At 36.7% G+C, this 13,931-nt stretch overlaps 1 protein-coding gene across 1 annotated transcript in view; it reads left to right on the top strand.

The window, feature by feature from the left end:
* SSBP2 (single stranded DNA binding protein 2) overlaps positions 1-13,640 on the top strand; it is a 280,570-nt gene extending 266,930 nt beyond the window's left edge. Inside the window, exons 14-16 of the mRNA XM_019652585.1 lie at positions 4,682-4,799; positions 5,465-5,673; positions 13,040-13,640. Of these exons, the coding sequence (XP_019508130.1) occupies positions 4,682-4,799; positions 5,465-5,673; positions 13,040-13,069 (357 nt within the window). The 3' untranslated portion in view covers positions 13,070-13,640. The remainder of the gene's footprint in view (positions 1-4,681; positions 4,800-5,464; positions 5,674-13,039) is intronic.
* The last annotated feature ends 291 nt before the right edge of the window (positions 13,641-13,931 follow it).

Genomic DNA, 13,931 nt, shown 5'->3' with positions numbered 1-13,931 from the left:
AAGCAGAGTCAATGGATAATTCCATTAGAGCCTTTTCTCTGGGAAGCTCCTTTACAATTCAGATGACCATGATTGTATCAGCTATCTTAGGTATCTGTTGATTGATATTAGCTGAATTGTGTTTTGTGGTCACCAGTAAAATTTCTAATGTTATATTTGAGTAGCGTAGTCTATTATCTAAAGATGATTCTTCATTACACAAAGGTGGATCATCCTAAAATTTCCACTAACAACCCTTAAAATTTCTAAAATTTTCACTATAACCCATAACCTTGTACATTAGATAGATGTAAACAGAATTCTATATGGGAGATTACTTGTAATTTATAAAGCACTTTAAAACTTTTAAATAGTGTCACAGGACAAATTAAATACCATCTTCTAACCTGCCCTCATCTCAGGTCTGTTGATTCTCTTACTAGGGTTATTTTCCCATTTCTATTCCCAGAGACAAGTTTTCCACTGCACTGTGCCTACTGCTGATAGCATTCTCCTGTCTAATGACGTATTGCTTATTTTTTAAGCATTAATTGACAACCATTGTGTACTTTTGTATACCAGGTATTGCCTTGTACACTATGAAGAGATACAAAAGGCTTCTTTAAATGCAAACATAATTTTTGCCCTCAAGTGGTTTATACTTGGGCAGGAGTTCCTTCATTCAGTCAACAATAATGTGCCAAAACATTGTTCTGGGCTCTGAAAATCCAAAAATAAACAAGATACCGGCTCTGCCCTCAAGAATTTCAGTGTAACTAAGGAGACCAAACAAATACAATATGGAAAAACTTTTACATAGCAAAAGTTCAAATACATTTCAATTAACATAAGAATTATCCCCGAGTAATAAACAAGCCACTTAACAATGGACTGGAAATAACTAGGTGCATCAGCCTTCAAGTGAGTTCCTAAGCAGCTCATTCCTACACTGCCCCCACTCCAGGCTCCTTGGCTCCAGACTCTCACCTATAGTCACTTTGTCTCTCATCAGCAGCCTCAAGTGTACGGTCCTTCCACTCACAGCCTAATTATTTCACTCTTTTACTCCAAGCTATGGACATTGTCACTAACTCCATTTTCCCCAACTTCTTCCGTTTTCAACACACATCCAACTATCTCAGGAAACTCTCTCCTCCTTTTTCTCTTGTTTCCTGTGTTTGTCCCTGTCCATCCTGTTCTTTTTCTAGTCATCCTTATTTGTGACTCAAAAGAGAATCTCGATCACTACTGCTTAGCAATTTTGTTCAAAATCCCCCTTAGGTCCCCAGCTACGTCTCCCGAGTTCCCCAGTTACATCTGTACTTTGCCAAGCATCAGTATTACTTAGTTTTTAAACTTTTCTTACTCAATTTTTAACTGTTGTTTAGTAGTACTACTTCAGTTCTTTTTCTACTTTTTTTGTTGTTGTAAATGTACTCTATGCATTTTATATGTGGAGTAAAGAGGACTGAATTGAAAATCAGAAAGCCTGGTTCTACTACTTACAAGTTGTGGCAACATGTTACTTGGTTTCTCTTAGCCTTTGTTTTCTTAGCCCTAAAATAGAGCTTGTAGTTCATTCACTCCCGAGTTCATAAAATTGTTGAGAATCAAGTGTGAATACATGCTAAGGGCTATGAAGCACTGTACAGATACTAAATATCTTCCTCCTCATTAGGTTATTTATATTTTGTGGCCAAGGCTAGGAACTCACACTGTCAACCATACTTTGATGGCACTGTTTCAATGGAAAAAATGAGCTCAAGTCTCCAAATGAAGAGTTATAAAATTACTCCTTGCTCAGTTGAGGATTAGCTACTAACACTTATATGCATCTTTCTCAAAATGCGGAATTCACCTTCAATTTAGAAGCCTTTTCTAGATTGAAATGTGGAGTTCTTGTCATTCCTTTTGCGAATGATAAGTCACCCATTTAATCAGTGGAACAAAAATATCGTGCCTTGGAGTTGTTTAGGGGTTGGGGTAGAGAGGAGCATATGGTTTGTTTTTTTAGAAGGAACTCACCTAAATAAATTCTGCATTTTACATTAAGATACGTAACATTTATATTTTTGAGTTTGAAAAAAAAAAACAATATCAGAGAAGGCAAGATCTGATCATGCCATGCTTAATAAATTATCAGAGGAGTCTTTTCAGCCTGAAGCTTTCTAACCTCATGAACCTTAGTTCTGGTTAAAGATTCCACACCCTTCACAGGGGAGCTAATCTGACAGCTACAGAGCTCTGCCATCATCTCAGTTGTGGGCCTGAGTTCTAGTTTACTTTATTCCCTAGGAGAATCAGGACTGGCAGTTTGTTCTTTTGGGTGGATGGCAGAGTCAAAATCACACTCTATAAAACTTGTTATTGGCACCCTGTGAGAAATCAATTCACCATTCACTTCCAAAGGGCTTAGAATAATGTCAATTTTATTTTCTTCCAATTAACAGGCAGAGCCCAAGTTTGTACAGGTGTTCACTTTTTAAATAGCAGCTTGAAACGGTTTGGAAATTTTTCTGGGGATAGGTAGAAGAAACAACAGTAACTTACTAATTAAGAGATGACATGGAAGAATATTTGCAAGATAAAGCCAGAGTGCAGAGAGCCTAAGAAAGTTAAATGTGTTGACCAGAAGAAATTGTGTGTGTGTGTGTACATGTATGTGTGTATACAAGCACGTGAGCACATGGGCATGCACACGTGCAAGCACATATATATGCTTAAAAATAACATGTCATAGCTTAAGTAAGGGAAACATTGCAGTTTGAAGAAAGTGTAAATGAGAATGTAATAAAATCTCTTGAAAATAGGATCAGTGTAATCCTAACTATAATTTTTCAAGTTAAATTCTTAGAGTATAAGTAAAGACTAAAATGCACATTAGCTGAAGTAAAAAATGCAACCAAAATGACTAATGTAGCTAAAAGTAACCTTTACTTATACTCTTGTGCTCCCTACTCCCTAATTGTGTGCTTAAGCCATTGGACTGCCTTGTTGACCAACCTAAGCCCTTTTGATACACTATGTCTTGCCTTGATGATGAAATCTCCTGGAGGCACTGCACACAAACATACCTACAGATAAATGTAATATACACACAGTTCATTGCCACCGACCTTCATAACCTGCTCAGGGCTGGTGTTTGGAACTACTGTCCTAGCTGTGCCTCAGATGCCAATATTGAGTGTAGCTTTAGCCAGTATCTTTATCATGTCACTCAATGATTATGGACAGCACAATCTCCTTAAGACTCCCCATTGCGAAACTTTTGTTGTTTTCACAACATTTTGCAGAGATTACTTCAGATTTTTAAAAAACTGTCTTGTCATTTCAAGATTTTCAAATATTCCCAGTGAGCTGGATAGGAATAGGTTTCAGAGATCTGATATTAGTTCAGTTTTGTACATTGAATGTATCCTTTCAATCTTCCTCTCAATGTTCTTATATACATCTTCCCCCAAAAAAGAGTATAATGTTGAGCCACCATGCTATGAAAAGAATGCATGCAAAACAAAAATAATAACCTTGGAAGTGTTTTGTAAACATTTCTTCTAAATATTATTGTAAATATTTTTTCTAAATATTCTTGTAAATATTTCTTTCTGAATATTTAAATAGTAATACAATGTTACTTTCAAATTTGAAATGTTTTTAAATGAATCCTTTGAGTCAGGAATCAGATTTGAAGTTAGCCAAACTTTCAAAATTGTAAATCAAGGAATTATACACGACAAAAGTTCAGCAGGGTCTGAAAAGACCCCGATTAACCAGAGATATGCTGCTTCTCTCCGGGCGCTTTAGGAACTACTGGGAGTGTGAATGTCACACTAGAGTGGAGAGGGCTCATTTCATATATTTGTTTGAGTATGTGAACATAAGCAGCTTCCAAGTGCATCCTCAAACACCCTTCTATATGTGTTAGATTATATTTTTATTCCAAGATTACCAATTTCTCCATGATATATGAAATGACAGAAGCCCGCCTTCACCAAAAGACTTACACATTTTGGGTAAATCTTCCAATATTTGTATAAATTTACTTTTGTTTTTGAGCTAAGTCAGCATTATCATTCCTATTTTCAAAACACAGTTGATTAATTAATACCTTTAATAATAAATGAGCTATCACTTAGTTATATCTCAGTTGCACTTAGTTAAATTTTACTTACATGGGTTTTTTTTTTCCAGGAAATTAAGTTATCCATGTTTATTTCAAAGCACATTTGTTGTTCTGTATACTTGGAAAACTAACATTTTCAGAGAAAAAATTATCCAAAAAATAGAGTCCTCTTGATGCTATTAAACTGTGGTTCTCCAGCCTGTGGGGTTCATTGGCAAATCGAGCCCCTACAGACTTCAGAGGATCCTTGTTCTCATATCCTTCCTGTGGGGTACACAGCAGGGCAACATACAAGCTGTATTTCCTCCAGCTCATCTACCTGTTTCTGCTGTACAGTTTAACCATATAAAAGCACATATTCTCATTCATGAAATTTTAATTTTTATGACATAAGTTGGTTTTAGTTAAGTCAAATCCTCAAAGCAATTTTCTTTTAAAAAGCTAAAAACCGATTCAAAGACAGTATATAATGGCAATGGCCTAGGAAAAAGAATGTAAAACCTTGCTTCCGCTTGAAATAACAAGTAAACATTTTTAACCTTGAAGTTTATTTTTACAAGTCAATAAATCGGACCTCGAAAGAATCCCTCAGTCACAGTTGCAATACTCTACGAACATGCTATCTATGCCAGTGCCATTCTGTTCATATTTCCTGTTGATATGGAGTATTCAGACAACCTCACAGGGCTAAAATTGCACGGTAAGAATGAGACTAGCCCATTTAAATAGGATCTGAAGCAGCATACTGCTAACTCGGTGTTTTATTAGATTACTAATATCAGCCCTTTTATCTTAAAGGAAAGCTTCAAAGTAAACCTATTCTTTAATGGTAGAAAAAGGTTCCAAAGCAGGTTTACCTTTGAGCCTTCTTTTCCTCTAAAACCACATACTGAATTCTCAAGCCCTAAGGTATTTCTCTTGTTCTCAACTATAGTTGTTAACTATCTTCCTTTTTTTTTCTCCCTTATGGTTCATATAAAAATAATGGTTAAAGTAGTGTTACTCTGTAAGCCGCATGTAGAAATAAGGGCCATGTTTATGGAAATGGTGACCTTTTGAAGTTTGATTAGTAAAATTACCAAGAGAAGGTGTTGCTCCATCCCACCTGATCAGTGGGTAGGCTCTCTTCACCATGCCCCCGCTGGGCATGTTTTTTAAACTCTCCAGAGTTCTAGGAACTCTATAAGCTGAGGGTGGGAAATTGAATAAAGATTGATTCTGAGACTAAGAAAAAAAAGAGTCGTGGTAGGTTATTTTGGGTTTTCTGTTTATTTTTTAATTTTCATTTGGGAAAGTATTAGTACTTGTCAAAGTTCAAAGAATGAACTAGAATACATGATAGCAGTCTAAGATTAGAATCGTAAGTCTGCTTTGTCCTTAGAGATGCTGCTATAGATTCCATTTTTGAAACAGTACAATGCAAGAGGGAAATTAAAATCTTCAACAATGCCTTGTTTTCTAAATCTTGTTTACAGAATTCTCCCAATAATATGAGCCTGAGTAATCAACCGGGCACTCCGAGGGATGATGGCGAAATGGGGGGAAATTTCTTAAATCCTTTTCAGAGTGAGAGTGTAAGTATTCCCTTGACTATATTTTTATAGCTAGATTTTATTTTGAAGCAATTCGATTAGAATAAATGCACAGAGCCATTATTACAACTGTTTAGAGTTCAGTAGGTTGATCTTTTAAAAGTTAGAAAATTAAGTGGAATTTCTTTGAAAAAATTAAAAAATAAGCTTTGTCTTTTACTCCTGTGTACGAAGTTACAAAAACAAAACAGTACTACTAATTTTCTTGTAGAGAACCATCCACTTTAAAGGAACACACTAGAAACAGGTTGCATATGTGATGGTTTTATGTTTTCCCATTACTGAAATGCCTTGAATCACTGCAAAACCAGGTCTGTCCTCAGGGCTGTCCTTAAGGCTCTAAAATTATATGATGTCTTTACTTCCACAGATCTCACTGCCTGGTCAGTTAACCTGTTGTTTACATTTAACCTGAACTGGATACCCAAGTGGTTTTTTAGAGTGTGATTATGGTGTTAAGCAAAGGTAGTATCATTCTGTATCTCCACAAAAGCAGTAAACTTCATTCGTTCATTTAACAAACAATTACTGAGCACTTACCATGAGCCAAAGCAACATTAGCTAGGCACTGGAGAGACCCAAAAAATAATGTGGTGTCTTTTCTCAAAGAGTTATTACATAATACAATGATTTTGTTAACTAATAGCTCACATTAGAAGTATCTATAGAATTTTTTTTAATAGAATTTCTCAGAACTCTCCCTAGAACGAGTGAATAAGGATCTCCAGGAGTGGGGCTGGGCAAACTCAAATGTGAAAAGCTGTGTCCGTGATGCTGATGGACATTCTCTGCTAAGAGCTACTGAATTGGACTGTAGCATAAAGGATTTCAAAACTCAAACTAGTTTCATATTCCCAGGATCAGTATTCATGCCTCCACAAATGTATAGCCATCATTAAAATTGATTATGGAGGATCTACCAAACTACAAACAGAATAAGAAGAGCCAACTACCCCCCTTTTGCCCTAACTCACCCTTTACCAGAGGCGTGATGCCATCAGAACCTGAAGCAGTGGCTAGTCACATGTCTACTGTTGCAGAAAATAGCCACTTCCCAAAAGGAAACCCAAGGTTGAGTGTTCTGTGGATTCTTTCACTTCTTCGTATTGAACTAGCGCCTCTGTCTGGGACAAGACTTCCCCTGATTTTAGGCTTTCCTTTCGTTAAAACTAGAAATAAAATTATGCTTATCTTTAGTTTGTTTTATTTTCAGGATATGTATGATTAGTGAGGACAAAGAAAGTACACCTAAAAATTCATATAAAAAAATCAAAGGATTAGCCCATCAGTAATGAGGAAATAGGAAAAAAACATAAGAAAATAGTGTGTCAGAATGCTTAGGATTATGGAAATTATTTTTTAGATCCTGGTTGTTTCACTAGTTTGCTGCAAGAGTTGGACAAATTAGTTAATTTTAATTAATTAATGTTCACTTTATCTAATTAGACACATTTATTTCCTTTTCTGTGAATTCTTCCAGCAATAAAAATGGTATAATTCAGTGAGATATATGATAATTAATTCAGTTCAATTCAACATTTATTGAGCCTGCTTTATGCAAAGCACTAGGTTAAGGACAAAGTATTCTGAGATAAATATAACATGTCCCTAACCTCAAAGAATGCAATTTGATGGGGAGAACAAGCTTACACAACTAATTAAACCGTATGTCAGATTAGTAAGTACTAGAGTAGATATAAGTCAGGTGTTTTGAAAACACAGAGGTAATGGTTAATTTTGGATGGGGGAAGAAAACTTTTTTAAAAAGGTTCCACATGCCTTTAACTTTAGAGGAACTCACCCCTCTCCTTTCTTCCCAAATCTGTCATTACCGACTGCTGCCCTATTTAACAGTAGGAAAAGGGATGCCACCTCAGGGTTGGCATCAGGAAGCTCTTCATAAGGATCAGAGACTCAGATACAACAAGACTTTAAAAACTGTGAAGATTAAATACCAGCCTCACCCTTTAACCCCAACTAGAGTATGCATACGAAACCCAGCAGACCCTTTGGTGAATTTGTGCACAGAAGAGAGAGCCGCTGGAGCAGGGCTTCTCCCATCCCCGACCCCTGGCCCAGCCTCACTACCCTTCAGGCCAAGAAGAAGGTAAAATGCCAGACTGCCATGCAGAGATATAAAACAAAAGCCCCCTCCCGTTCTCTCCCTCGCTCACTCCTGTCCCCACCAGAGAAGTCCCAGAAGGCCACATGATCGGACGGCGGTTGAGCAGCTGTAGTACCGCCTGGAGGGAATGCGGCCTGGGCAGCAGGTCCACACTGGCTGCCCCATTCCTTTGTCTGTCTGTGAGGGGTTTGCCATATTATGAACGACGTCATTGTTGTCTGTGGCTTTCTGTATCATCACATCAACACACATTTCTGTTCAGACCTTTTTCAAAGATCAAGAAATGAGAGCAGAGAGGAAGGAAGACAAAAGAGATTCGTTGCTGACAAATACAAGAAGGCCTTAAGGAAAGAAAGAGGCGAGGTATCTCCAACAAGTTATCTTTACTCTAACCAAGGAAAAGCAGAACTACTTAATGAATTCAAAAAGAAAACATTCTCCAATGAATAAACATGTGAAAATCTAGTACGTTTTAATGCACAGAACTCTGAAAAGCACATATTGTCGAGCAGTCGGCCTTTGGAGGATTTGTCAGCCTCTCTCCTGAAGTTAAGCCACAGACTAAGGCCTGGGAAGGGAGCAAACATCTAATGAGTGCTTGTTATGTACAGACGCCATCTGAGTCACTTCACACGCACTACTTCCTTTCATTCATACAGAAGCAAAAACGCCCAACCCAAAGTCAGAAACCTCTCAAGGCCAACACACTTTCCACAGAAAAATGTGAATCAAAAAATGTTTCACTATTCAGCCTCTGTTTTCTTGGATCATAAACAAGGCCTTTATTTCAAGAATCACAGATGCCCCCTAGTGTAAACTATAAAATGTTGGTTTTTAAAATACAGAATACAAAAAGGCTTAATTTTAAAAAATAGTGCTTCCTGCTTCTCAAGTAAAGAAGTCAGTTAGTCTTATTTCTTGAATTAATTTCGCAGAATATTTTATCCATGGCATCAAACTATAATCAGTTGAGCAAACATGATATTCAAATCACAGTATCAAATAGGAATTAAAACAAGGTGGAAGATTATTTTCTATTACCCTACTGCCCTTTGTCATTTTCTGCTGTTGTAAAGAAATCACATATGTCCCAATTTTTTTTACATAGTCACACGCTAAATGTATTTCATTTTAGTTTATCCCAGAATAGCTGCTCTATTCTTTACTTATCTCTCATTAAGAAAATCAAATCTTACACAGATGCTTAGGCATAGAAATGTAGTGAGATCTGAAGTATTCTTGAACTGTATAAACAGGGACTTGTGTACATTGTTCAAAGATTTAACGGATATCTCTGATAGATTCCATGGTGCATGCACTGCACATAATCAAGGGAAAAAAATCACAAGTTCTCTAGTTCATCCCAGGGCATGTCATTTCAAACTACATTTTACATAAAATGGTAAAATAAACTAGTAGTATATGTTTAAAATTATACCTTTAGGTTTTACTTTTTTTTTTTTTTTCCTTAAACCGAACGCTAATGCTGTCAATAGTTTTCTAAGAGACATTTTACCCTCTGCATCAGGAGAACCAGACTCATGGAAGAGTTTGGAAACAGGGCAACCTGATACAGCAGCATTCTGGCACAAACATTACAGCCGTACAGTAGAAACAGCACAGCGTGATCTCCGGACAGCACACCATGAATATTTTATGTCTCCAAATCTGATACCCCATTTCACACCTACTCTTCTTTTACTTCTGGGAAACTGCAAGCCACTTCTCTTCTACTTTGAAGAATAGTACTCAGTAGCAAAATTCCTTGTTACTTGCACATTCTGTGAGTTTTTCTAGAAATTTGGCGATCTCCCTTAATGTTACTTACTTGAAGCAATTTCAATAAAGACAGCAGCAGATGAGCAGTTTACAACCTTAGCAGTGCCAATAGCACATCACTGATGTAGACACACATCAAAACAATCCATTTTACTGTACCAGATACACTTGGAACATCATTTTACAGTTACTTGTCCTATTCAGAAATTAAGTTTTATAACATACTTGCTAATATTTCTGAGTGGTATTGCTTGGAGCTGCTGCCTCCATCCTTTCTGACTGAATCTGGCCCTTGCTTTCTCTTTTGTACTTTATTTTTCCCCATACTTTCCTCCCTGGACAAGCCTAGCTCTCTTAACTTCCCAATGAATCTGTAACAAGTTTACATTTTTCTGTAAGATTTGCTTAAGACATTTGAAATATTAGAGGTTAAAAATCTTAACAATTGCCAGTGTGAAGAGATGGCAGCAACCAACAAACATGCTTGATAGCAGAGAATGAGTCTTCACCATATTTCCCCATGTATAAGACACACCCTTTTCCGAAAAATTTGGGGTCTAAACACTGGGTGCGTCTTATACAGTGGTTGTAGTTGTTGTTTTTTAGTTGCATTTTCTGCTTTTTTCGCACTTGTTTTTGTGCTCATACAACCACTGTATAAGACGCACCCAGTTTTTAGACCCCAAAATTTTCGAAAAGGGATGCATCTTATACATGGGGAAATACAGTATATCTGTTTACCTACACCCATACTTTAGCAGTGTATATTAGAATGAAGCCTATCATATTTTAAACTGTATTCCCTAATGTTACATGACATATATGACATGAGAATGAACTAGAATAATGCTTATGAAAAAAGAATTCAAGAATTTTTAAAATCCCGGTTATTCAGGATGTGCATTAAATGAGATGGTCTCTAGAGTTAATTAAGACTTATTCAGAAAGTTGTTTTTCAGACATTTCCTTTGACGTTCTTTCTGAAATACTTTAGTATCTCTTACTGTTTTTAGATTATTAGTATAATATACCCAATAAAATCTTTGTCTTGAAATAATGATTAATGATTTGGCTGTGCTATTTAAATTTAAATTAATTATAATTAAATAGAGCTAAATTTTCAGTTCCTAAGTTGCACATAGCTACATTGTAAGAGTTCAGTAGCCATGTGTGGCTAATGGCAGTTGTATTGGACAGCACAGAATAGAACATATCCATCATCACAGAAAGTTCTCTTGAGAAGCACTGATTGGATCACCGATTCTTACTGTAAGGAACAGTAGCTAAAGAAAGCATAGATTAAATTTTTCTGTGCCCATATTTTGCCATTTTCTCTAAGGTGTTCTGCTTTTAATAAAACCTTGGTATTCATTTATTTTGCTGTTGTTTATTCTTACCCCTAAAAGTCAAATGTCAAAATATAATTCTGTTTCATGAAAAGCTGTGGATAGTTCATTAAAGCTTGCTGTCATTTATACGGGGAGATTTGCATGGCATCTTCTGATGAAATGGGGGTGTGTCCCCCTTCCAGCACAGGATCGGGGGTGGGCTTCGTCACTCCTTGTCCATGATTGTTTTGGGTTTCTGGGGGGGTTTTGCTTTGCTTTCTTTGCTGCCCATATCAAGGATAAAGGGGGAGAAGTTTTTCTGTCAAACTGAATCCCCTTCCTCCTCTCTGGCAGTCTCCTTTCTGTATCACACTACTCACTGTAATCCAACGTACGGAGTCAGTAACATATGTAATTTAGCTTTCTTATACTGAAAGGAAACCTGAGGCTGTTAAGTGATTAACAAGTGGATTTTTCTTGATTTGACCTGTGTTTAAAGGATTAACAGTCCTCCCCCATGGTTGTCCTGTGACTCATTTTCAGGCCTAGTAATCCATGTTTACTCAGGATCAATGTGGGTTTTTTTTAATTTGATCCCTAGATTTACCCCTAATGACTTTCTGTCCAGACTTTTGCCAGCTAAGCCATTGTCACCCTGTGCTCTTCCCCAGGGAATCTTGCTTTCCCTATATTAATAAACCCATCCTTATCTTAGTACACTGTTACCTCATTTCTGGCTCCTTCAGTACCCCCAACTTATGTGGAATTCACAAAATTCTACCCTGCCTGCTCCCTTTTTAAAAAATGCATGCTCCCCTTCCCAGGATCATCACTGTCTCAGATTAAGCCCCTGCATCCTGGGACAATCCCCTTGACTTTCTCTGCCTCTTTCCATGAGGCACAATCATTATTAGCATATTAAAAGGAATTCCCTGTTGCCCTGGTCCTCATAGGTTTCTAATAAACATTTGTAAAATGTAAGGGTCCACATTTATATTTCAATCTAGAAACCCACTTCATCTGCAGACCACTACCATTTGGGAGGGGATGCCCTCCCCGCCATGTCAGAAGACCTAGAGCTGTGCTGTCCAAAATGGTGGCCACCAGCAACATAGGGATTTAAACTTAAATGCATGAAATAACATTAAAATTTTAGTACTTCATGTGCTCAGTAGCCTCCATGTTGAACCGCACTTTCTTCCATCACTGAAGAAAGCCCTGTTGGACAGCACTGCTCTAGAGTCTGTTCCTCAAAAATAGGAAGGTAGATTAACATAATTATCAAAGTAATTGCTCTCGGTTCCTCTCTCAGTCATTTTTGGGACCACTTTTCCAAATTTCTGAAAGGCTCACCTTTTACCAATTGCCACCCTCATCACATTGACTAGTCACACATAACAATGCCCCTACTTCCACCCAGAAATGACTGTGGATTGAGATTGGAAGAGGGAAAAAGGTGTATATATCAATGTACAAATCAGACTCTTAAGTATTTTAAATGCTTTATGAGAACTTCTTAGGGCCAGCTGGGAGTTGCTTTTGTTTTGTTTTGTTTTGTTTTGTTTTCCTTACACTGAGCACTTTCTGTGTATTCAATAAGTACATGGCTTTAAGGATTATATATTTAATCCTCCCCAAACCCCTTTAAGGTAGATGCTTTTGTTAAACCTATTTTACAGGCAAGGAAACTGAAGCACAGATAGATTAGGTAACCTCCCAAGTTTATATAGTTAGTAGATAGCAAGACTGTCCCTCATACTTATTTCATTATGATTCAACCTTGGGCTGAGTTTACCCAGTTTGTTACAAGTGCCCACAAAACATGAACCTGGCTAGGAGAAGGCTGAGGGGCTGGGTAATTATCAACCACCTAAGTCCAGGGAGAAAATGTGACTGGTTGCTTTCCAGAGGAAATGTTAAAAATGTCAGGATTAAGTCAATTCCATATAAATTTACTCTTATAATAGTTTTTTATTTTTATGTTGTATGAGGTTAAAAACTTGAGCATAAAAGATTATAAGGCATTAAAATTCACAGTTACTACTGTTTACCAAGAAGAACATTAATAATCTGTAAAAGAATTGTTATTAAAATATGGATTCTTCTTTCTTTCTAGTACTCCCCTAGCATGACAATGAGTGTGTGATCCATTACCAAGTCTCCTCATGAGAACCACAGTGAGTCAGCCCTTCACAGAACTACTACGGAAGAAAATTATTCATCACCATGTACAGTTAAACAAAGGAATCTCAGTCACACCAAACCAACCTTTTTATTTCCTGCTCTCTCCCCTATTTTGTGAAGAAAGCGGGTTCAAACATGATTCAAACAACTGTACGGAGCGGCATATTAGAATTGCCCTAAAATGAACTGCAAATAATTATCTGTGTATGTATATGTGTGGGAAAGAGAATGTATTGTATATGTGTATGTTATATGGACATATACACATACATACATTGACCCACAGGACATTGTAAAATATTATCACATGACATCTTAAGTAGAAATAAGTAGGGACTTTTATTCCATCCTTTTTTTCACGTTTACATTTTAATTATTAAAAGTTGCTCCTGCCCCTCCCTGAACTATTTTGTGCTGTGTATATCACTGCTTTATATAAGTTATTTTTTAAGGTGAACTCAGATGTTATGGTTTTGTAAATGTCTGCAATCATGGATAGGAATAAAATCGCTTATTTGAGAGCTTTCATTAAATTGCGTCCGATGCAAGTTATCCTGTGAATCACAAAGTGTACTGTCTCAAAAAAAAAGAAAAAAAAAGAAAGTGTGTCTTTATCTTTATGTCAAATCAAACAATTTATCAGTTACCTTCAGTGAAAAGTATTTTTGTACCTTTTGTTGAGGAAAAATACTTCAAATCAACAAAAGCTTAACTGTGGGCTAACACTATATTCCTGCCGTAACTACTTTAGATGGGATTCTTGATTTGTTTGTCTTCGATGATACAGAAAATCATTCATTAACCCCAGTTGCTTAGACCATAGC

Source organism: Hipposideros armiger, unplaced genomic scaffold (genome assembly GCF_001890085.2).
Source record: "Hipposideros armiger isolate ML-2016 unplaced genomic scaffold, ASM189008v1 scaffold_182, whole genome shotgun sequence".
In the NCBI taxonomy this organism is placed as follows: Eukaryota; Metazoa; Chordata; class Mammalia; order Chiroptera; family Hipposideridae; genus Hipposideros; species Hipposideros armiger.
This window is presented reverse-complemented; position numbering and strand designations above follow the sequence as displayed.